The sequence below is a fragment of the Bufo bufo genome, chromosome 4, assembly GCF_905171765.1.
Source record: "Bufo bufo chromosome 4, aBufBuf1.1, whole genome shotgun sequence".
Taxonomy (NCBI): domain Eukaryota; kingdom Metazoa; phylum Chordata; class Amphibia; order Anura; family Bufonidae; genus Bufo; species Bufo bufo.
In genome coordinates, this window is record NC_053392.1 from 258,345,695 (window position 1) to 258,372,415 (window position 26,721).

Genomic DNA, 26,721 nt, shown 5'->3' on the forward strand with positions numbered 1-26,721 from the left:
AAGGCCAGATTCTCTGTTACGGGACCTCTCTCCTCTGCCTGGGTGCCTGGGCCTAAATGTGTGACAGTGGCCTGTTCCAGTGGTGGGTGACGTGAAGCCTGATTCTCTGCTATGACATGAAGACTGATTCTGCGCTGACATAAGGCCAGATTCTCTGTTACGGGACCTCTCTCCTCTGCCTGGGTGCCTGGGCCTAAATGTGTGACAGTGGCCTGTTCCAGTGGTGGGTGACGTGAAGCCTGATTCTCTGCTATGACATGAAGACTGATTCTGCGCTGACATAAGGCCAGATTCTCTGTTACGGGACCTCTCTCCTCTGCCTGGGTGCCTGGGCCTAAATGTGTGACAGTGGCCTGTTCCAGTGGTGGGTGACGTGAAGCCTGATTCTCTGCTATGACATGAAGACTGATTCTGTGCTGACATGAAGCCAGATTCTTTGCTATGGCATGAAGAGACTGATTCTCTGCTGACGTGAAGCCAGATTCTCTGCTATGGGACCTCTGTCCAATTGATATTGGTTCATTTTTATTTTTTTTATTTTTATTTTAATTCATTTCCCTATCCACATTTTTTTGCAGGGGATTTACCTACATGTTGCTGCCTTTTGCAGCCCTCTAGCTCTTTCCTGGGCTGTTTTACAGCCTTTTTAGTGCCTGAAAGTTCAGGTCCCCATTGACTTCAATGGGGTTCGGGACGAAGTTCGGTTCGGGTTCGGATCCCGAACCCGAACATTTACGGGAAGTTCGGCCGAACTTCTCGAACCCGAACATCCAGGTGTTCGCTCAACTCTAGTCAGGAGCTCTCTGTAACATACCCTGCACAGCACCAGCTAACACTAGCAGACAGACGTAAAGGACCGGAGATAACCCTAGTGTCCTCAAACCTCCGAATAATAGTGGAGATATGGACAAATTTATAAAAAAAGGCTGCCGCCACTGTCGCGGCTAGAGAATCTAAGATGGCGCCGACTCCGTCTCACAAAGCGAGCGAACGCTTCACTGAGGTATCTGAGGGAGAGAGTGATACTGAGGACACTGCAAAACAGCTCTTCCGATCACTCGCCGCTTCCTTAAGCAGTCGCTCAGCAAAGCAATGGAGCTGATATTGAGCGAACTAACAGCTCTTCGCCATGATGTCCACCATATAGGGGACAGAGTTGTAGCCCTAGAGTCCCACCAAACTGCAGTCCTAGAACATCAATCGGCTACCACCACCTCCTTGCAGAAATGTTGTACCTACCTGAATGAGCTCCATAACGCATTGGAGGATCAGGAGAATAGGGGGCGCAGAAACAATTTGCATTTCAGGGGAATACCCGAATCTGTTGGAGCATCGGACATCCCTGCGGCGGTGATGGCAATTTGCAGCTCCATCTTGGGTCCTGATCAGCAAACAGAAATAATTGTGGAAAGGGCTCACAGGGCCTTGAGACCCAAGCCCAAACCCTCGGAACCACCCAGAGATATCATCTGTAGGTTCCTTAACTATCAAGTCAAGACGGCTGTGCTGGAAGCCGCAAGGAACCTTACAGACCTGGCGTATGAAGAGGTCCCTATAACCATCTATCAAGACCTGGCTCCCTCTACCTTAAAGAAAAGAAGGAATCTGAAGCCCCTGACCAACTGGCTCAGAGCCAGGAAGACACCATACCGATGGACCTTCCCGTTCGGCATTTTATTCTTTTATGAGGGGCGCCGTATCACAGTCTCCTCATTCGCCGATTTAAACAGAGTGTACGATCATCTCCAGATATCGCCGCTGGAAATCGAAAACTGGGAACTTTACCAGGACCTGACGGACTTACCTGAGGTACCGAAGATCTCACCCTTTTAGCCACCACGTACCCCGAAATCCCAGAGGTTCAAGCGTAACACTGCACAGATGACACCGTAGTTCCTTGTATCATCGCTACAACTCAATCGTCAGATTTGACCTGATAGCTTTTGTATTCTTTTCCATGTCTTTTCCTGCAACTGTCCTTTCTCCCACTATCTACCTGGTGCTCTGCATCTCATCATTTCTTCATAGATGGTTGCTACTCACCTCGGTTTACTTGCCTGACTATTACTTATATTTCCCTCCCTCCTTCTCCCCCTCTTTAACAATTTCTTATCAGTCTGTCAATATGCCTCACCGATGGGGCTTCATATATGTGCTGTGAGGGTCACAATAGGGTTGATAAACTGTTTTTCCCCCCTTGCGATCCTTACTCTAAGTTTCAAAATGACCAATATTAATGGGTTTTGTTACTCAAAGGTTCAATTTATATTTACATGTTCTTTTGTTTACTTTTTGTTTAAGGTACCAATCTCCTTCATTCCTACACTTGTGACAATACTGAAAACTCCTCTGGCTCCTACCTCACCCTACCAGATCTCTCGCAACAGACGCACTCAAAAGTGGATTTCCTGGAGGGGGGACTGGCTTCAACAAGGTAATCCCCCTAACAATAGACAACATGGCTGATCTATCATTTGCGTCTTACAATGTTAAGGGCTTTAACTCCCCTTCTAAGAGAAGCCAGGTCTTCGCATTGCTTCGCAAATCTGGGGCCAATGTCCTCCTCCTCCAGGAAACACATTTCAAATTGAATCACTATCCCAACTTATCCTTCTCTAATTACCCCAATGGTATCCTTGTGGAGGGGATTCTGCGGCGTCTGGGGGGGGGTGAGTATTGGATTACAGAGGAAGGTTCCTTTTCAATACATTTCCCATCTCCAAGACCCAGAAGGGAAATACATCCTAGTCAAAGGCTCTATTGGCCCTCAAAAATATACAATAATTAACCTATACGCCCCTAACATTGGACAACATATATGGTTTTCCAAATTGTTTCCCATCATAGAATCTTTTGCGGAAGGTTTGACAGTCGTAGGAGGTGACCTAAATGCCACCTTGAATCCATACCTTGACTCCTCCTCTCGTAAGTCAGCTTTATCCTTCAAGACTTTACGTCTTATAAGGGAAGGTTTTTGGAACTTACACCTTATGGACGTTTGGCGCACATTTAATCCGGAAACGACTGATTACACGTTCTACTCCCATCCCCACAAAACATACCATCGGTTAGACTACCTTTTTGTGTCCAAAGAACATCTCCAGCTCTGCCAAAGGCCCAAAATAGGTTCCATCCTGTTATCTGATCATGCCCCTATATTTCTTTCGGTCTCTGCACCTGTCCCCAATCCAAGCAAATTTAATTGGCGCTTAAATTAGTCCTTTTTAGATAACCCAAATATTAAGGAGAAGATCTCAGAGCTCCTAAAGGAATACTTTTCCCTTAATAAACAGCCAGAAATATCAGATTTATCCCTTTGGGATGCCCATAAACCCTTCATCAGGGGGCACTTCATTAGACTTGGGGCCTTCCTAAAGAAAGAAAGGAATAAAAAGATTGATTCCTTAAGTAGTAGGATATACACTGTAGAATCCTTGCATAAAAAATCCCTCTCAGAGTCACAGTTTACTGAGCTATCAAATCTTAAAGCAGAATTGAAATCCCTCATGCAAAATTCTACTGCCAAGTATTTTCTAAATTCGCAACACAAGTTCTTTGCACATGGGGACAAAGCGTCCAAGTTTATGATGCGTAGAATAAGGAACAGACGATTTACAAATCATATCCATCAATTGGACTCCCCCCAAGGTGACCCCCTTTATTCCACAAAACTAATAGGGACTCAATTCCATGCGTTCTATGAATCATTGTATAATCTCCCGCCAACACTGAATCTAGAAGCCCACTCAACTCTCCTAGCGTCATTCCTGAATCCCACTTCATTGACAAATATCTCACCTAGTCAAAAACTTAAATTGGCATCCCAGTTTACGCTGGAAGAGTTGACTACTGCTCTAAAACAATCCCCTCATGGCAAGAGTCCAGGTCCGGATGGACTTCCACTATTATAAAGCCTACCAACAAATTATCCTACCTCATCTGCTCTCAGTCTGTAACTTAGCTTTGCAGGGAAAACAGCTTTCCAGAGACATGATGATGGCCCATATAACTCTGATTCCCAAAGATGGGAAAAATCCCAAACTTTGTGCAAGTTATAGACCCATTTCGATCTCAAATTATTAGCAAAAATGCTAGCGAACCGCCTTGCAACACTTCTCCCATCGCTTGTGCATGGGGATCAGGTGGGCTTCGTCAGAGGAAGAGAGGGCAGAGACAATACTTCCAGGGTACTAAACATAATATATACTACTCTATCTTGCGCTCTAAACCATTGCTCCTTTTGAGTACAGATGCGGAAAAAGCATTTGACAGAATCAGTTGGAATTACCTGAAACAAATCTTGCTCGGGTTTGGCCTGCCTGATCCCTTTGTACAAGCTACCTTTGCGATGTATGCTCAGGCTTCAGCCTCAGTATTAATTAATGGGGATCTAACTGATACATTCTGCATACGGAATGGCACTCGACAGGGATGCCCCCTCTCCCCCCTGCTATTCGTCTTAGCTCTGGAACCTCTTCTTATCAGACTGAGAGCAGACCCAGACATCCGTGGAGTTGTGCTGGGAGGTCATGACCACAAGATCGCGGCTTTTGCTGATTACATTATGATCATGACCTCTAATCCGAAAACTTCTCTCCCTATAATCCAACACTATTTGGATACTTATAGTCTTCTTTCCAATTTTAAAATTAATAAACAAAAATCCCTGGTTATATGTATAAAGATTTCCCAACGCACCCAACTCAGTCTTAAGGTAAACTCTCCATTTGATTGGTCATCCCCATACCTATCTTATTTAGGAATCAAAATAAGCCCCAATCCGTCTGAACTATTTACACTAAACTACATGCCCTTACTGCAGTCCATTACAACGGACATAGATAGATTGAATATTCCCACCATATCCTGGTTTGGACGCAAAAACCTATTAATGTCCCTAATACTTCCTCGCCTTACTTACCTCCAACACGTTTTGCCCATCCATGTCCCTAAATCTTATTACGACTCCCTTAGGAAACTGTTTAGGTCATTTATCTGGAACCAAAAGAAATCAAGATTATCTCAAGAATTGCTCTCAAACCCTAAGCATTCAGGAGGAATAGCCTTACCAGACCCTGAACTATATGGCAGAGCTGTTCTATTATCCAGGGCAGTTGAATGGCTCAGATCCCCTAATCCCAAATCCTGGGTAGCGATGGAACAGGAACTGGTAAACAAACCCTTTCGTTCACTGTTATTAGGCTATGCTAGTTTGTCAAATATCCCCCTGTCTCCCTTTCCAATTATTCAATCCACCCTTAACGCGTGGAAGAGTCTTCAATCCACACATTGTGCAATACCCTTCCCCTCACCAACTCTCTCAGTGAGAGACGTTCTGGGCACAGCTCTCCCTGCAATATGTGAGTGCACCCCACGTGACATAAGGGAATCAACCTTATCTATTTTCTCATTCCTCAAGCCTGACGGTGCCTCCTCATCCATTAAGGAGTTTCAAACAAAACTGGCCCCACACAGGAAGTTATTACCTGCCATACACTACATATATTCATATTTCTCACAACACATTTCTAACAGTGAGCGGTATCGGCCCTTGGTTTGGGTTGAATCACTTGTAACCAATCCCAGCCCCCCAAAGAAGCTAATATCACAACTGTATAAAAAACTGAACAACCCCTCTGTTCTCATTAAACCAGCGTTCATTAGAAGATGGGAAAATGACCTGGGCCTAGACTTTCCTTTGTCTACCTTACCTGATATACTCTTATCTCCCCATAGGTCATCTCGCTGTGTACGTATACAGGAGAACGGTTGCAAAGTCTTAACTAGATGGTACAAAACGCCAGATGTGATTTCTCTGTACTCGGGCACAGCGACTGACATGTGCTGGAGATGCCTCGGAAACAGGGGAACGTTCATACACATATGGTGGTTATGCCCCATAATCAGTAAATGGTGGAAAACAATCTTTGATATATATAACCAAATTTGCCACACCAAAGTGCAGTTATCCCCTTTGATAGCACTTCTCAATATGGATGGTCAGGCGGAATCCCTCCCTCTCCCCTTTCTCTTCAAACAATTACTGATTGCAGCCCGCATTCTAGTGCCTAAATACTGGTTATCCACTTCTTCCCCACCCCTGGATCAATGAAAATTAAAAATTGACCAACTATATAGATTTGAAGAAATATTTTCCTGGGAAGCCCGTACCCATAATAAATTCCAGAAACAATGGTGTTTATGGCACGAATATAGACACCCTGTTTAATGTTTAATGCATACAACTTTGTACACCATCCCAGCTAACTGGGTGAATTGAACTATTGTATAGGCCTATATATGTCAATTCTATCTATTTAAGTTTGGAATGAACCTTAGAATGTATAACCTCAACGTCATGTTTGACGTTCAAGATACCTATGAATTTACCTTGTTACGTTTTGTTCTCTAAATAAAATTTAAATAATTTTTTTTTTTGAAATGTGAGGTACTCCACACTGTCGTGAGCTAGGTGAGTGCGCTTATCGGTCACGATCCCCCCTGCGGTGAACGTCCATTTGGACAGGACACTCGACGAGGGGCAAGCCAAGAGTTCCATGGCAAATTCTGCTAGCTTTGGCCACAGTTCAAGCCTGCACACCCAGTAGTCCAGGGGTTCTTCCCTTCTCAGAGTGTCCACATCGACCGTTAACCCAATGTAGTCGGACACCTGTCAGTCTAAGCGTTCCCTGAGGCTGGATTCGGAGGGCAGAGGCCGATGGGTTGGCTACAAGAATGATATCATATCCGAAGTGACCAACACATCTTCAAACAGCCCTCTTCTTGCAGGCGCGGAAGGATTGGTACCCGCACCTGTTTTGCTGTGGGTGAAAATTCCACTGCCAGCGCCCGCAACAGCAGAATGCAGCATCTCTCGCAGCAAAGCATGGAGATGCTGCATTCTGACAGCCCTCTGTGATGCTGGTAACATGTACGCCATTTTGTGTTAGTAGTGGGGGTCTAAGTATGTTGCCACCCAGTACTGGTCCTTGCCCTTGATGCTTTTTATACGGGGGTCCCTCGTGAAACACTGGAGCATGAAGGCCCCCATTTGCACCAAATGGAAAGCAGTGGAGCACCCTGGCTTCTGCTCATCGCCCAGAAGAATGTCGTCCCCAGTCTCCTCCCCCCAGTCACGGACAAAACCAGGGATCCCAGAAAAGATTAAAGTTCCCCTCAAAGCCTGCTCTTCTTGCTCCTCCTCATACTCCTCCCCCAATCCACCATCCTCCTCTGACTCCTCTTTAGACTCCTGCTGACTTGTCTCTGATGTAGTAGCCCCCACTAGGAATTTATTCAGCATTGCGACTTCCTCATCTTCCAACTCCTGCTCCTCGATGGCTTGATCAATAACATAACGCAATGCACACTCCAGAATGAAGGCGTAAGGTACGATGTCACTGATGGTGCCCTGGCTGGTACTGTACAGTTTGGTGATCTCATCAAATGGCCATAGAAGTCTGCATGTGTCACGCTGGAGTAGCCTATCAAGCATATACAAAGTACAGTTCCAGCGCGTCGGGCATTTACAAATCAGACATCTGACGGGCAGGTGGTGTCGCCACTGAACTTCAGCAAGGCGAGCCATGGCCGTGTAATATCTTCTAAAATGGCCAGAGATTTTCCTGGCCTGCCGCAAGACGTCCTGGTTCCCGGGGTATTTGGCAACGAATCGCTGCACAACTAAGTTCAGGACGTGTGCCATATTTTGCCCTGTATTAGCGTGCTCAGCAAATTGGCCTGTGACCGCAGAACTGAAAGCAGTGCAGGACCGCGGTGGCTCTTGGCTTCCAGGCACAACAGCCGAGCACAGCTTGGCAACATGTCACCTGGCACATCGAATAGTTTCTGGGGAGCTTGCTGGGTCCAGCGGAAGAGGTGGTAGCAGTGGAAAAGGAGGCGTCAGCTGAGGAGGAGACGGGGATGGAGCAGGAGGAGGAGAATAAGAGGCAGGCCTGCATGCAATCCGTGGTGGTAACACCAAATCTACACAGGTGCCACGGGTTACATGCTTGACAGCCGTCAGAAGGTTCACCCCGTGGGCAGTAACAGTTATGTACATTCCCTGCCCGTGTTTGCTAGACCACGTGTCTGTGGTCAGATGTATCTTGGCACCGACACCATGTGCCAGAGATTTATTCAATTGCCACTGAACGTGACCATATAGCTCTGGGATGCCCTTCTGCGAGAAATATTTCCTTCTGGGGACCTTTCATTGAGGTGTGCCAATGGCCACAAATTTTCTAAAGGCCCCCGAGTCCATTAGTTTATATGGCAGTATTTGACGGGCTAGCAGTTCTGACAAGCCAGCGGTCAGCCGATGGGCAAGAGGGTTATCCGGCATCATCAACTTTTTACGTTCTAAAATTTGGGCCACGGAAGCCTGCCTTCTGCCAGATGAATGTGACGATGGCACGGTGGAAGGCAGAGTGGAGGACAAATGGAAGGATAGAGGAGAAGAGGCAGGACATGGAGCGCCGGGAGTGTGGCTTTGTGGGTTCTGACGGCGTGGCTCTCACTGGGCTCGGTGATGTGAGGCTAGATGCCTTCTTAAGACGGTCATCCCAAGTTGAGTGTTGGGCTTACCGCAAATTATGCGTTGACAGCACAGGCTGCAGATGGCAACACTATTGTCAGCAGCTGACACGTTATTTAGTGAACGCAGGCATATCAATCCCCTTAATGTATTTTGTGGAAGCAGGTATATAGCACACCTCAATCTGTATTTTGTGGAAGCAGTTATATCACAGGCCTCAATCAATATTTGGTAGAAGCAGGAATATCAATCCCCTTAATCAATGTTTATTGAAAGCAGGTATATCAATACCCTTAATCAGTATTTTGTGGAAGCAGGTATATTGCACCCCTCAATCATTTTTTTTTTTGGAAGCAGGTATATAGAACCCCTTAATCAACATTTGGTGGAAGCAGTTATATCGCACCCCTTAATCTGTATTTCGTGGAGGCAGGTATATCAAACCCTTTAAGCAGTATTTTGTGGAAGCAGATATATCGCACCCCTCAATCAATATTTTGTGGAAACAGGTATATAGAACTCCTTAATCAATATTTTGTGGATGCAGGTATCTCGCACCCCTCAATCAGTATTTTGTGGAAGCAGGTATATTTCACCCCTCAATCAGTTTTTTTGGAGTAACAGGTATATCACACCTGTTGCAAATAGTTGTTCCAATAGTGCTTGTCCATCTATATAGCTGCGGTATCGCAGCAGAACCGCACACAACTGCTACACAATACAAATGCACTATATTCTTTCTATGTTAGAAAGTATATTATAGCAATATCACACCACTCAATCAGTTTTTTTGGGGGCAACAGATATATCACACCAGTTGCAAGTAGTTATTCCAATTGCGTTTGTCTCTATAAAGCTGCGGCATCGCAGCAGAACTACACATAACTGCTGCACAATACAAATGCACTATAATATACTTTCTATGTTAGAAAGTATATTATAAGTATATCACACCACTCAGTATATCACAACTATCGATAGCACACCTTAAAAGGACTTTTGTGGCCCTATTAGCTAGCATTTGGTGTCCCTAACAGTCTGTCCTTTCTCCTCAAAGCAACACTGGCAAAACACAGAATGTAAAATGGCTGATTCAGAAATTTCAGCATTTTGGACACACCCCCTACCCTATAAATAAACCTGATCTGGCCGCCATTTTACATTCAGTCTTTTGCCAATGTAGGGAGAGGTTGCTGTGTGGAGCAGGGACAGACTGTTAGAGACACTAAAAGCTAGCTAAAAGGGCCACAAAAGTCCCTTTAGGAACTGTTATAGCTGTGCTATTGATAGGTGTGACATACTGAGGGGTGTGATATACTTATAATATATTTTCTAACATAGAAAGTATATTATAGTGCATTCTAATTGTGCAGCAGTTGTGTGCGGTTCTTCTGAGATACCGCAGATATACAAAGGGATAAAACTATTGGAAAAACTAATTGCAAAGGGTGTGATATAACAGTTGCCCCCCAAATAAACTGTTTGCGGCAAGGGTGAGATATACCTATGATATAATTTCTATATAGTGCATTTGTATTGTGCAGCAGTTGTGTGCGATTCTGCAGCGATACCGCAGCTATACAAAGGGACAAATGCTATTGGAACAACTAATTGCAACTGGTGTGATATACCAGTTTCTCCCCCAAAAAACTGATTGAAGCAGGGTTGTTATATGCCAATAATATACTTTCAATTTAGTGCATTTAGGTAGTGCAGCATTTGTTTGCGGTTTTGCTGCGTTAGCGCAGCTACACATAGTGGCAAACGCTATTGGATCAAATAATTTCTACTGGTGTGATATACCAGCTGCCCCCCAAAAAAACTGATTAAAGCAGGGATGTTATATACCAATAATATACTTTCTATATAGTGCATTTTGGTAGTGCAGCATTTGTTTGGGATTTTGCTGCGTTAACGCAGCTACACAGAGTGACAAACGCTATTAGAACAAATAATTTTTACTGGTGTGATTTACTAGTTGCCCCCCAAAAACACTGATTGAAGCAGGGGTGGTATATACCAATAATATACTTTCTATATAGTGCATTTAGATAGTGCAGCTTTAGTTTGCGGTTTTGCTAAATAACCACAGCTACAGAGTGACAATCGATATTGGAACAAATAATTTCTACTGGTGTGATATACCAGTTGCTACCCAAAAACTGATTGAAGCAGGGGTGTGATATACCAATAATATACTTTCTAAATTGGAATAGATAATTTCTACTGGTGTGATATACCAGTTGCCCCCCAAAAACACTGATTGAAGCAGGAGTGTTATATACCAATAATATACTTTCTATATAGTGCATTTAGGTAGTGCAGCATTTGTTTGCGGTTTTGCTGCATTACCTCAGCTACACAGAGTGACAAACGCTATTGGAACAAATAATTTCTAGTGGTGTGATATACCAGTTTCCCGCCAAAAAAACTGATTGAAGCAGGGGTGTTATATACCAATAATATACATTCTATATAGTGCATTTTGGTAGTGCAGCATTTGTTTGCGGTTTTGCTGCATTAACGCAGCTACACAGAATGACAAACGCTATTGGAATAAAATAATTTGTACTGGTGTGATTTACCAATTGCCCCCCAAAAACACTGATTGAAGCAGGGGTGGTATATACCAATAATATATTTTCTATATAGTGTATTTATGTAGTGCAGCATTTATTTGCGATTTTGCTGCGTTACCTCAGCTACAGAGAGTGACAAACTCTATTGGAACAAATAATTTCTACTTGTGCGATATACCAGTTTCCACCCCAAAAAACTGATTGAAGCAGGGGTGTTATATGCCAATAATAAACTTTCTATATAGTGCATTTAGGTAGTGCAGCATTTATTTTCAGTTCTGCTGCGTTACCTCGGCTACAGATAGTGACAAACTCTATTGGAACAAATAATTTCTACTGGTGTGATATACCAGTTGCCCCCAAAAAAACTGATTGAAGCAGGGGTGTGATATACCAATAATATACTTTCTAAATTGGAACAGATAATTTCTACTGGTGTGATATACCAGTTGCCCCCCAAAAACACTGATTGAAGCAGGGGTGGTATATACCAATAATATACTTTCTATATAGTGTATTTATGTAGTGCAGCATTTGTTTGCGGTTTTGCTGAGTTACCTCGGCTACACAGAGTGACAAACGCTAATGGAACAAATAATTTCTACTGGTGCGATATACCAGTTTCCCCCCCAAAAAAAACTGATTGAAGCAGGGGTGTTATATACCAATAATAAACTTTCTATATAGTGCATTTAGGTAGTGCAGCATTTGTTTGCGGTTTTGCTGAGTTACTTCAGCTACACAGAGTGACAAACATTATTGGAACCAATAATTTCAACTGGAGTGATATACCAGTTGTCCCCCAAATACACTGATTGAAGCAGGAGTGTTATATACCAATAATATACTTTCTATATAGAGCATTTGGGTAGTGCAGCATTTGTTTGCGGTTTTGCTGCGTTACCGCAGCTTCAGATAGTGACAAACGCTATTGGAACAAATAATTTCTACTAGTGTAATATACCAGTTGACACCCAAAAACACTGATTGAAGCAGGGGTGTTATAAACCAATAATATACTTTCTATATAGTGCATTTAGGTAGTGCAGAATTTGTTTGCGGTTTTGCTGCGTTACCGCAGCTACACAGACTGACAAACGCTATTGGAACAAATAATTTCTACTGGTGTGATATACCAATTGCCCCCCCCCCAAAAAAAAATGATAGAAGCAGGTGTGTTATATACCAATAATATACTTTCTATATAGTGCATTTAGACTCCATTCACACGTCCACAAAATGGGTCCGCATCCTTTCCGCAATTTTGCGGAATTGGTGCGGACCCATTCATTCTCTATGGGGACGGAATGGATGCGGACAGCACACAGTGTGCTGTCTGCAGCCGCAATTGCGGAGCGCGGCCCCGATTTTGGGTCCGCAGTCCGCAGCTCTTGCGGACAAGAATAGGCATTTCTATGGGGGTGACGGGCTGGTGTGTAGCCTAAGTTTGCGGTTTTGCTACATAACCACAGCTACAGAGTCACAATCGATATTGGAACAAATAATTTCTACTGTGTGATATACCAGTTTCTACCCAAAAAAACTGATTGAAGCAGGGGTGTGATATACCAATAATATACTTTCTAAATTGGAACAGATAATTTCTACTGGTGTGATATACCAGTTGCCCCCCCAAAAAAAACTGATTGAAGCAGGGGTGTGAAATACCAATAGTATACTGTCTATATAGTGCATTTAGGTAGTGAAGCATTTATTTGCGGTTTTGCTGCATTACTTTAGCTACAGAGAGTGACAAACGCTATTGGAACAAATAATTTCTACTGGTGTGATATACCAGTTGCCCCCCAAAAAAACTGATTGAAGCAGGGGTGTGATATGCCAATAATATACTTTCTATATAGTGCATTTAGGTAGTGCAGCATTTGTTTGCGGTTTTGCTGTGTTACCGCAGCTACACAGTGTGACAAACGCTATATGAGCAAATAATTTCTACTGGTGTAATATACCAGTTGCCCCCCCAAAAAACTGATTGAGGCAGGGATGTGATATACCTTCTTCCACAAATACTGCTCTTTTATAGGGACTTTTGTCACAGGGTCATTTTAAAAATGACAGGCAGAGGAAGAGGCAGGTGCACCAGGCCGGAGCCTAAGTGGGAAGTTGCAGAAGGTGCTTTTGATTACTTCAAAGGACGCATCAGACTTGGTTGAGTGGCTCACTCAGCCTTCCGCTTCTGCACCTTCCTCATCCTCTCTATCTGCACCTGCTTCACTCTCTGCTGTGTGCACCCCCAAAGATACCACCACCACCACCACCACCATATCTACTCCGCTCGAGTCAGAGGAATTTTTTTCCAATCCATTACAAGACCTTACCAATTTGCAGCCATTCTTGGCATCGGATCAGGCAGAGGTGGTATCAACGGACGCCACCCAGCAGTCTGACGGCAGTACTCAGATCAGCCCAAGGAGGGTGGTCCCCGCTGTTGCTGCCTACTCTGAAATCTCTAATGTCAATGATGTTGAAGGTGACGATGATGACTTGTTGATGGACGTCACGTTGGTGCCCACAAATGGGAAGAGGAGGGAGTTTAGAGGGAGAGACAGAGCAGTAGATATGGAGGAGGAGAAGCAGTCAGAACTTACAGTGCACAGGAGGCAAAAAGCAGACTGCTAATGTATCTGGAAAGAGCCATGCACCATGCACAGTCACATCTGGCGCTCCCAGGATGCTGACACATGGCTCCGCATTGTGGGCTTTTTTTTAACGTGTCAGCTGCTGACAATAGTGTTGCCATCTGCAGCCTGTGCTGTCAACGCATAAGTCGTGGTAAGCCCAACACTCACCTAGGGATGACCGCCTTAAGAAGGCACCTGGCCTCCCATCACCAAGCCCAGTGGGAGCATTACAGTCAGAACCCACAAAGCCACAACCCCGACGCTCCACGTCCTGCCTCTTCTCCATCTCCTTCTCCTCTCTCCTCCCATTTGTCCTCCACTTTACCTTCCACCGTGCCGTCATCGTGTTCATCTGACAAAAGGCAGGCTTCCATCCCAAATGTTCGAGCGTAAAAAGATGATGACTCCGGATAAGCCTGTTGCCCAACACCTGACCGCTGGCTTGTTGGAACTGCTAGCCCGCCAACTACTGCCATATAAACTGGTGGACTCTGAGGCCTTTAGAAAATTTGTGGCCATTGGCACACCGCAATGGAAGGTCCCCCGGAAGGAAATATTTCTCCCAGAAGGGCATCCCAGAGCTATATGGCCATGTTCAGTGGCAAGTGAATGTATCTCTAGCACACAGTGTTGGTGCCAAGATACATCTGACCACAGACACGTGGTCTAACAAACACAGGCAGGGAAGATACATAACTTTTACTGCCCACTGGGTGAACCTTCTGACGGCCGACAAGCATGCAACCTGTGGCGCCCGTGTGGATTTGGTGTTACCACCACGGAGTGCATGCAGGCCTGCCTCTATTTCTCCTCCTCCTACTCCATCCTCCGTCTCCTCCTCATCTGACTCCTCCTTTTCCACTGCTACCGCCTCTTCCGCTGCGCTCCCCCAGCTCCCCAGAACCTTTTCGACGTGCCAGGTGAGATGTTGCCATGCTGTGCTGCGGCTGTTGTGCCTGAAAGCCAAGAGCCACACCGGTCCTGCACTCCTTTCAGCTTTGCGATCACAGGCCGATCAGTGGCTAACCCCGCTCAAATTGACAGTTGGTAATGCAGTGTGCAACAACGGTGCCAATCTGCTGAGCGCGCTGAAACAGGGCAAAATGACACACGTGCCATGCATGGCACACGTTCTCAACTTAGTCGTGCAGCGATTCATTACCAAATACCCTGGGGTCCAGGACGACTTGCAGCAGGCCAGGAAAATCTCTGGTCCTTTTAGAAGATCTTACACGGCCATGGCTTGCCTTGCTGACGTTCAGCGGCAACACCACTTGCCCATCAGATGTCTGATTTTTGACTGCCCAACGCTCTGGAACTCCACCTTGTATATGCTTGATAGGCTGCTCCAGCAGAAACGTGGCATTAACAACTACCAGTACGAACTCTGCGGCAGGACAGGTTCTGGGGAGCTTGTTTTTCTTTACCACGCCAGTGGCTGCTCATGCGCGAAGCACGCAGACTTCTGCGGACATTTGATGAGATCACCAAACTGGTCAGTCGCAGCCAGGGTGCATTCAGTGACATTGTACCTTATGCCTTCTTTCTGGAACGTGCATTGCGTTGTGTCATTCATCAAGCCGTCGAGGAGCAGGAGCAGGAAGACGAGGAAGTCAGAATGCTGAATGAATTCCCAGGGGGGGCTACTCCATCTGGGACAAGTCAGCAGGAGTCTGAAGAGGAGTCAGAGGAGGATGGTGCCTGGGGGGAGGAGGAGGAGCAAGAAGAGCATTCTTTAAACTTTTCGGGGATCCTGGTGTTGTCCGTGACTGGGGGAAGGAGACCGAGGACGACATTCTCCTGGGCGATGAGCAGGAGCCAGGCCGCTCCACCGCTTACAAAGTGCAAATAGGGGCCTTTATGCCCTAGTGTTTGAAGAGGGAACCCCGTACAAAAAGCATAAAGGGCAAGGACCAGTACTGGGTGGCAACATACTTAGACCCCGGTACAAACACAAAATTTCAGACATGTTACCAGCATCACAGAGGGCTGTCAGAATGCAGCATTTCCAGGCCTTGCTTCGAGAGATGCTGCATTCTGCTATTGCAGGCACTAGCAGAGGAATTTCCACCCATAGAGAAACTGTTGTGTGTACCAATCCTACTGCGCATGCAAGAAGAGGGCGGTTTGAAGATATGTTGGTCACTTTGGATATGAGATCATTCTTTCAAGCAACCCATCGACAGCCGCCCTCCGGATCCAGCCTCAGGGAATGCCTAGACCGACAGGTGTCGGACTACATCGGGTTAACGGCCAATGTGGACGCTCTGAGAAGCGAGGAACCCCTTGACTATTGGGTGTGCAGCCTTGACCTGTGGCAAGACCTTGCACAATTTACCATGGAACTCTTGGCTTGCCCCTCCTCCAGTGTCCTGTCCAAAAGGACGTTCAGTGCAGCAGGGTTGATCTTGACCATTAAGTGCACTTGCCTAGCTCACAACAGTGTGGACTACCTCACATTTAAAAAATTTTTATGAGGTATGGATCTCGGAGGAATTCAGCATCTGTGACAACCACGTTTAATTGAATTTCACCAATTACCTTTGTTTGTTTTTTCAAGAGGGGGGATTTAATGTTTTTAATCCAATTTTATATTTTTCGTTCTTTTCAAAATATGTATTTGACATGTATTTGTACTGGACTTCAGTAAGATTGATATCCAATGACAGTCTAATATACCTCCAGCCACAAAATCACTTGATGTTTTCTGTCTGGTGAATGCCTAATGTTTCGGGGATGTACTCCACTGGCCTGCAGTAAAATTGTTATACAATGACCGTCTAATATACCATCAGCCACGTAATGACTTGATCTTTTCTATATAATATATATATAGCGAATCTAAAAAAAAAAACTAGATAGAGCAATTTAGCTAATATTAGTGCTATAATCTTCTTTGTCTAATAGTTATAATTTTTTTCTCATCTGAAGTTCAGATTGGAAAAAAATTACAACTATTAAAAAAAAAGATTATAGCACTATATTAGCTAAATTGTTCTGCATTCGTTTAGTTTTTTTTTTTTCGAATATTCGCTATATTGCTATATATTCTTGTTTTAGAATATTACAAATATTCTAAAAAAACTAATATATTAGTTTTTTATAATATTAGTCTTTTTAAAAAAAATCTGTACAGTTGTTCCACTTTTGCATACTCCTCCCCGACAAGCGTCCGCATCACCATGGGAATGCCTGGGGGTTAGAATATACCATCAGATCTGAGTTTTCACGATCTTAACGATTCTCATTACGAAAATTTGCATTATGAAAATCCTCATTACAAAAATTAGCATTACAAATTAGCATTTGCAATCAACACTACTAACAAATATTCAAATTTGTGAATATTCGACGACTATTTTCAGAAATATTTGCGAAATATCGCAAATTCGAATATGACCCCTGCCGCTCATCACTAATGCTCAATTGCCACTTCATTAATTCAGAGAATAACCCTATTGTCATTATTAGTGGGGTTCCCAATGACCGGACCGCCACTGATCAGATGCTTATGCTCTATTCTGTGGATAGGGTATAAGTTCAAATATTGGAAAAATCTCTTTAACAATGTAAATTAACAATTTCAGTGCTATATTATGGGAGAGATCTTTAGGTTAACTCTGATCTATGTATATTTGACAAAACAATCTTACTTTGTCTTTGAAATATAAACTTGCCAAAATTCTTCGATTGTATATCGCCTTGGTAGTTAAAAACACTCTTCTCTCTTCCAGATGATACCTATAAAAAAAATCAGATTATATTAAATAAGGTAGAACTCTAAATATTTTTTTACTTGCCATTTTTCTAGCCATCGCTCCATTTACGATTATATTTCATTTGAAATACTACTTTTTTCTGAGAGGAGTAAGGAAAAGAAATGCATCTATAAAATCTAGAATTTTAGGCCAATATTACAATAATACAATATATCACAATACCTATACTATTTTTGCAAACTGCAGGACTAGAAAATTGATTGCTTATTCTTACTAAAGGCTACCAATATTGGATTGGTGAGAATAAAACTCATGGCATCCCTGCTGATCAGCTGCGGCAAAATATTTGCATCATTAGTGCCGATGAGCGTAATTGCTAATATAATGGAGCACTCTAACTGCATATAAAGCCATTTTTAATGTTCTGCCGTGCCAACCATTTTCTCCAGTCTCAGGAAACTTCTAGCAGCTTGGAAAATGTAGCAAAAGTGACCTACGCCTGTATTTTGCGCACATTACGCGAATATTACATTCCCAATTTTTTGCAATCAAGAAAATAATCTCGAATTCGCCAATTCACAAATATATGACGAATATTCGGCCAAATATTCATGAAATATTGCAAATTAGAATATAGCCCCTGCCACTCATCACTACTAGTAAGGACTGCAAAGCTGTCCAGAAATTATGCCTTCTGTTAGGGCACATAAGTTGCCTTATCAAGAGCTTATACCATCATAACAGAGGATAATGTATTATTGTAGAGTATGCTAATACATGTGGGGATTCGCTCTGGTAGGCAGATTAGCGGATAAAGTACAGAGGCAAAAACAACGTCTTTGACTTAAACAGTGCAGTGTTTATTCACACATAAACAAAAATGACAGTTTGTCGTCTTGGTGTTCATTCACACCATGGCAAGTCCACAGAACAAAAAGCATTCACCTTGTCAGCGGTTTTGGCAGTGGCAGTCCCCAACAGGCTTTAGGGCCTGCTTCCCAGCAATGTGGCTCTCGGCCCTTTAGTATGGCACACATCATGCAGATCTCAAACCACACTCAAACTCCACAGATCCACTGTGAAATGGAGTATAATCTACACCCAGCTAAGACTGCTGGCAGAGTTTTATATCCCTAACCAAAACCCAGCCTGGAACGTGGGGAACAGTAAGAGCCGGCCCGGATCGGCTTTACAGCCACACTAAATAACAAATAGTGTCAGTCAGCACTAGCTGCCGCTGACACTTAAAATTACCGGCACTTACCTCACCAAGGCCAGGAACCTCGGTGACACATATCTTCCGTCAATGATGGCCCTTGCACTTTCCTACATACATTATACACTTAAAAAAGTGGTAATATAGTAATATAGATTATTTTCTTAATGCCATTTACTATAATAAGAAAATGTCAGCATACATGTACCATAAACATGATTATGTGGTATAAAGTAAATTTTCTTTCTCATGCATTCCATAAAAACAAAACTTGACATATTAGACATCAACATAACCATAATAATCCATAGAATTAATTTAGCAGATTATTAAGAAAAAAAATAAATGCCATACAATTTTCAGTGTATTAAACAAGCTCTGATATAGCCATTTGGCTGCTGAAATGCAAAAACAAACAAAAAATAGTGAATAATTAAGTCCCATATAGACTTTGTCATTAAAAAAGTAAACAGTAGATATGAATAAACAATATGTGTTTGTGATTGAATACTTACATATCCATTCATTGCCCAATTGTCATTTTGAAATTTTTTTATTAAAACATCTGAAGGGCCTTTAATCTGGAAAACTTTCAAAAGCAAGTGGGCTTCTTCTCTTTTATACACACCTGATAAGAACATAAAATGTCAATAGACCAGAATGTACTGTAGAAAACATTCTTGTATTCATGGTTACTCCCAGTCATTCCCATACATTACTGAAAAAGGTACAGAATAGGGTAGAATATTTTCTTAAAGTGATAATAATAAAAAATGCTATGCTGATCTTTTGGTTAGAGCTGTGCGGCATTACCACAGGATGCAATGCTTCTTTATGGAAAAAAGTTGCAAGAATTTTGTGACCATCACAAAAATTTGATAGGTAAAGAGCACCACAGTTACCTATCTATTAGTCTTACAGATTCATCATAAAGTGATGATAAAAATTGGGTTCACTCATCGAAGTGATGATAAAAAGAGATAAGGTCTAAAGTTAGTTACTATTTCTAGTATTTTTGACCTGTGGCTCTTGAGCCATATGCGGCTCTTTGCTTCTTCAAGTGAGGCTCTAGCTGTGGAGCCAGGAAGCAGTAAGGCTGGCTCACTCTCCACCCTATGCTCAGATCTCTTTTTCTGATCGGGCGCTGTTACTACTTTGCAGCTCCAGCTCACTCTCCACTACGTCCTGATTCACATAGTGTGAGAATGTAGTACGTAGAGACACGCACTATGACCTGACGTTGTGCTCATCAGGTCACAGTGGAGAGTTTGTCAGACCTGCAGAGTAGCAGGTGCCTGAGCAGGAGCCCAGTGCCTGATCAGGAGAGGGAAGAGATTTTTTTAAATGATAGAGCTGAGCATGAGGGTCTGATCTTAGCATGGGAGGTTCTGATCTGAGCATGGGGGATCCTGATCTGGGCAATGGGGGTCTGATCTGAGCATGGGGTGGGATCCTGATCTGAGCAATGGGGGTCTGATCTGAGCATGATGGGAAGATCTGAGCATGAGGGTTCAGATTTGAGCATGGGGGGCAGATCTGAGCATGTGGGGGTCAAATCAGAGAAGCGGGGAGATCTGAGCACTGAGGGTCTGACACTGGGAGTCTGATTTGTGTTGTCGGATCCGAGCATTGGGGGTCTGATTTGGAGGCCTGATGAGGTTGGGGATCTTATTGTAGGTCAGATGAGGATTGGGGATCTGATTTAGGAGTCTGATATGAGGTCTTATGAAAAATATATTTTTTCTTTTTTTTTGTCTGCTAATAAAAAATAAGAAAAAAATATTTTTATAAGAGCTCAGATCAGATGAAAAATATTTTTTTTTAACTTATTTTTCTTTGTTAAAACCTAGGTGCATCTTGTAGGGTGAAAAATACAGTGACTCGTGTGTAAATGTATAGCTTGTGGCTCCTGGTAGTCATACACTTTTTTTTTGGTTCTTTGTGTCTGTAAGGTTGGCCACCCCTGGAACAAGACAATCAAGGTGAATGGATATGGAGAGGTGCAGAGAAATCAGTGGAGGAACAACCTATAGCCCTGTGATTCGGGACCAGATGATGTTTTTATTTTAATTTATTCTCACATTTGAGATACAAAAACTTTAACAAATCCTATTAATGTGTTTATTGAAGGATGGACTTATAATTGGATGTATAATGTAATATAGTCAAAGGCTGAAATGAAAATTAAAAAATAAAACTGTAGCCTCAAAACTGGTAAGGTAAAAACACATTACAGGAACATTTAATAATTGCGGTATTGCAGTAGCAAAAATGTATCACCTATTCATAGGATTAGTGATAAATGTTAGATCGGTTGGGAGTTTTATATCTAGGATTCTTATTGATCTCTTAAATGAGAGATCTCAATCTGTCTCTCCCAATCAGCATATCTGTGGTGGGGAGGAGATGGTGGTTAGTATGCATTTAGTTGCTCTTTAAAACTAAGGCTACTTTCAGACTAGAGTTTTGGGCGGATCCGTCATTGATCTGCAAAAACAGACCCGTTACAATAATACGACCGCATGTATCCGTCATGAGCGGATCCGTTTGCATTATCTGTAACATAGCCAAGACGGATCCGTCATGAACTCCAAACTCCAATGAAAGTCAATGGGAGACGGATCCGTTTCTATTGTGCCAGATTGTGTCAGAGAAAACGGATCCGTCCCCATTGACTTACATTGTGTGCCAGGACGGATCCGTTTGGCTCAGTTTCGTCAAGCAGGCAGCATTTGGTGTCCGCTTCCAGAGCGGAATGGAGACTGATCGGAGGCAAACTGATGCATTCTGAGTAGATCCTTTTCTATTCAGAATGCATTAGGGCAAAACTAATCCATTTTGGACCGCTTGTGAGATCCCTGACGGATCTCACAAACGGAAAGCCAAAACACGAGTGTGAAAGTAGCCTAAAAAGGACACATTCTTCAGAAAATATATATGAGAATATTTTATATTTTTATTGAATTGTGAATTATCTTTATACAACAATGGATGGATGGTTTCTGGATATATTTTTGAAGTCATTCCATGTATTCTACTTTTTGTCCTGGCTCCTTATTTCCTCTTTCTTTGCATGGCAAAGTCTTGCTTAACTTTCTTAGGTCAACACAGTGACCATAGAGAACCTCTCTGTAGTGACTCAGAATATTACTAGTTACTAATTACTAATCAATGCAATGCTCTTCTTTGGGGGTCTTTATCTAGGCCTATCAAAAGAAAATAGAGCTGTCATCCTAATTCTATATCTACTCTTAATGGTGAATATTACCCTTTGGGTAATATCTTTTCTCAAAGCAGCAGTAAACTCACTCATTATGGATTGCATATCTATATAGGAGGTCCAAAAATATATATTTTCTATGAATATAGAGTTTTTATTCGCCCCCTCTCTAATGGAAATATCCCTTTACTGGGGGTACACAAATTGCGCGAGAGTGTTAAGAAATGTCAACAGCTTTTTTATGAAGGAAACTTACTATAATATCTTGTACATTACTTGATAATGTGGAACATGACATTTCTGTGAATATTACTAAGGATTCTAAAACATAATAATAAGTAATAATTTTTAACTTACCTGATACCTTTAATTCACTATTGTAAGTATCTAAAAATGTTCCGTTCACGTTACTGCTTGTGTGATTGAACCAATCAACAGTTAACGTTGCCGAGTGTTGCTTTCCGAGATATTCATAAAAACCTTTCCACACAGAATTCACAGAAAAAACATCTGAAGGAACTATAAATAAACACAAAATATTTGGTAATCTGCACTTTCTGTCTGAACTAGTCAATTCAGAACGTTTACTACTACTACTGATAAAAGTGTATACATCCAGTGTTTTTTTTTTGTATAATCTATGGAAACCAGGACATTTTAATGAAAGGAATTAGAGTTGAGCGGACACCTGGATGTTCAGGTTCAACGGGTTTGGCCGAACTTCGGAAAAAATTTAAACTTCGGGACCCGAACTTGATCCGAACTTGACCCCGAACCCAAACCCCATTGAAGTCAATGGGGACCCGAACTTTCGAGCACTAAAATGGCTCTAAAAATGTCATGGAAAAGGCTAGAGGGCTGCAAATGGCATCAAAATGTGGTTAAGAGCATGGCAAGTGCTCTGCAAACAAATGTGGATAGGAAAATGACTTTAAATAACATAAAATACGTAAAAAAAAAAAAAAAAATCTTGATCTAGGAGGACGAGGTCCATATGGAGTAGGAGATTGAGGAGGCAGTGGATGTGGTGGTATAGGATATCTTCTCTATCAACTTTCAATGTTCTTTTCTGCGCCTACCATGTTGATCACAGTTAGCGACCAATGAGGGTTCCACGCCGGAGAGGGAGCGTGAGAAAGGGATAGCACATCCAAGGGAGATCAATGGATGAAATTTAATTGTGATTGAGCGTAAATGTGGGAGAAGCTATTAAAACAGAAGAATTGAAGGAAAGAAGGGGGTGCGCGGCAATTACCCACTCCCAACTCGGGGAGGTAGTGACGATAAATAACAATACAGGATTTTTAAGATGCCCTGTTATTGGAATGATTAATAAAAAATTATAGGGAATGTTACTGGGGTATTTAGGATTTAGAAACGTTAGAAAGGAGAGGCCCTGCTGCCGCTTTGTTGACTTTAGATAATTTCTGCCTGACCACACGTTCCGTGACGTCCACCATTCATTTGGATATCTTCTCTATCAACTTTCGATGTTCTTTTCTGAGCCTACCATGTTGATCACGGTTATTGCCGAATCAGGGTTCCACGCCGGAGAGGGAGCGTGAGAAAGGGATACCACATCCAAGGGAGGTCAATGGCTGCAATGTGATCGAGCTGAAATGTGGGACAAGTTATTCCCTGTCACCTATGCAGAGCAGAGGTTTTTCATTGCCAGAAATGGTTTAATGTCACCCACCAAAGGAACAGATTATTTCGGTCCCTGTCACCTATGCAGAGCAGGGATTTTTTCACGGCAAAAATGGTAAAATGTCACCCAAGAATGTAACAGAAAAATTTGTGAAATTTATTAACCTGTCTACTAGGTAGAGCAGGAGTATATCACAGCCAAAAATTGGTGAATTTCACCCAAGAATGTAACAGACAAATTAGCGAAATTTGTTTACCTGTCTACTAGGTACAGGAGGGGTATATTACAACCAAACATTGGTGAATTTCACCCGAATATGTAACAGACAAATTAATGATTTTTTTTCACCTGTATACTAGGTATAGCAGTAGTATATCACAGCCAAAAATTTGTGAATTTCACCCGAATATGTAACAGACAAATTAGTGAAATGTTACCTGTCTACTAGGTAGAGCAGGGGTATATCACACCCAGAAATTGGTGAATTTTACCAGAAAATGTAACAGACAAATTAGTGAAATGTTTTTACCTGTCTACTAGGTACAGCCGGGGTATATCACACCCAAAAAGTGGTGAATTTCACCCGAGAATGTAGCAGACAATTTAGTGAAACTTGTTCACCTGTCTACTAGGTACAGCAGAAGTATATCACACCCAAAAATTGGTGAATTTCACCCGAATATGTAACAGACAAATTAGTGAAATGTTACCTGCCTACTAGGTATAGCAGGGGTATATCACACCCAAAAATTGGTGAATTTCACCAGAAAATGTAGCAGACAAATTAGTAAAAATGTTTTTACCTGTCTACTAGATACAGCCGGGGTATATCACACCCACAAAATACTTACTAGATGTGCACACATAGTCCCACAACATGGACACTGACATACCAGAAGTATTAAGCGAATCTGCGATCTACAAGCATAATTTTTTTATTGGCGAAATTTCGGCAAAGTATTAATCGCAAGAGCACATGCGCTAGGAAGGTGTGGCCTACAGAAACTGGTTTGCACCGACTAGAAATTGCATGGATGCGAAGGTTGGAACAAGGTTAAGCGACAAAGAGGAAGAACTCCTGGTGACTGTAAGTAAATTTACATTAATGTAGTGTATTTGATTACATTTCACCTGCATGTCTGAACAATCGCTTTATATGCATAAAGAGTGTTATAAAATAAATTGCCAGTGCGACCTCCTGCGATTCAAATTTTTCTTAAGTGCACAAAACTTCACATTTTTTAAGGTCTCACTAGATACTAGTGATTGTTGCACTGAGTATTCCTGTGACATCACACCCACTATGTTAGTAGCATATTTGTATGGAAAGCATAGAAATATATTTCACATGCACATTGCACATCCATTGTCATGCCGCACATTATATACCACACACACACTATATACCGCACACACACACTATATACCGCACACACACACTATATACCACACACACTATATACCGCACACACTCAGACACACACTATATACCGCACACACACAGTTTATAGATTATAGTTTGTATCCTGTTGGTCAGGACTCAGGAGAAGCTTTCTTTGTCAGACTGCCAGTATTTGCTGGTTCATTTAGAGTTACCCAGGGTGCATCCCGGGGAGGCGAGCCAGCTGTACACCCCATACCGTACCGTCACTTCACTAGACAGGTACATCTCTGCTTAGCTGGACAATATCTGATAGCTCCGACCCCACCCACATACAGTCATAATACAACCATCTTCTAACCGTAACAGTAAGGCCGCATGCACACGGGCGTGTTTTTTCACAACTATGGACCGTAAAAACCAAGGCTGCTGTCCTGCAGAGTGGACAAGTGCACGGCATCATTGGTTGCTAACTCACTATGACGCCGTGTGCTTCTTGCCGCCACCGCTGTACAGTAATACATTTGTATAGATCATACAAGTGTATCACAGTACAGCGGTGGTGGCCGGAAGCGCACGGCATCATAGCAACCAATGACGCCGTGTGCTCGTCCATTCTGCAAGATGGCAGGCCGGATTTGTACGGTCCGTAGTTGTGAAAAAACACGCCCGTGTGCCGGCGGCCTAAATCTAATATTTCCACTTCAAAGCATTAAATACTTTTTGCAGTTTAATTGAGTACTTTATTTTCAATACTATTATTGCAAAAATTGGGATTATATGCTTGCATTTTTATCTTGCAGCGGATGTTGGGGCGGGGATATGACCGCACCCGGTCCCAAGCCGAGAAGCCGCGGATTTTGCAAGAGCTGGCATTTGAGATCTGGCACAAAACGGGTCTCAAACACCGACGTCTGGCCATCATTAAAAAATGGTCAGACATGAAGCGAAGACACCCCCCGGTTTATAAAAAGAATATGGGACGAAAAATGCCTATGTAGATGCGTAAATAACTTTTGTATGTTTTGCCAACACTCTGTAATGTATACAGTGCTAAGCAAAAGTATTCACCCCCCTTGACTTCGTTCTTTTTTTGTTGTCTCACATCCTGGAATTAACATGGATTGTTTGAGGATTTGCATCATTTAATTTGTAGAACATGCCCACAACTTAAACCTTTTTTTTAAATTGGGTAATTGTAGAGCATACAACTAATAGGACAAAATAACAGAAAAGGTCAATATGCATAACTATTCACCCCCTAAAGTCAATACTTCATAGAGCCATCTTTTGCGGCAATCACAGCTCCAAGTCGCTTTGGATAAGTCTCTATGAGCTTGCCACATTTTTGCCCATTCCTCCTTGCAAAACTGATTCAGCTCCTTCCAATATGATGGTTTGCGCTTGTGAAAAGCAATCTTTAAGTCTGACCACAGATTTTCTATTGGATTGAGATATGGGCTGTGACTAGGCCATTCCAACACATTTATATGTTTACACTTAAACGACTCAAGTGTTGCTTTAGCCATGTGTTTGGGGGCATTGTGCTGCTGGAAGGTGAACCTCCGTCCTAGCCTCAAATCACGCACAGAGTGGTACAGGTTTTGCTCAAGAATATCCCTGTCCATGTTTCCTCAACTCTGACCAGTTTCCCAGTTCCCGGCTGCTGAAAAGCATCCCCACAGCATGATGCTGCCACCACCATGTTTCATTGTGGGGATGGTGTTCTTTGGGTGATGTGTTGGCTTTGTGCCAGACAAGTGACGGACTGAACCATCACTGG

General features: G+C 42.7%; 1 protein-coding gene across 1 annotated transcript in view; it reads right to left on the minus strand.

Annotated features, from left to right (window-relative positions):
• Positions 1–26,721, minus strand: part of CSMD1 (CUB and Sushi multiple domains 1) — a 2,494,699-nt gene that overhangs the window by 33,187 nt on the left and 2,434,791 nt on the right. The window contains exons 66-68 of the mRNA XM_040430026.1: positions 22,267–22,428; positions 19,205–19,317; positions 17,408–17,495 (exon numbers count right to left, since the gene is read on the minus strand). Coding sequence (XP_040285960.1) covers positions 17,408–17,495; positions 19,205–19,317; positions 22,267–22,428 — 363 coding nt within the window. The remainder of the gene's footprint in view (positions 1–17,407; positions 17,496–19,204; positions 19,318–22,266; positions 22,429–26,721) is intronic.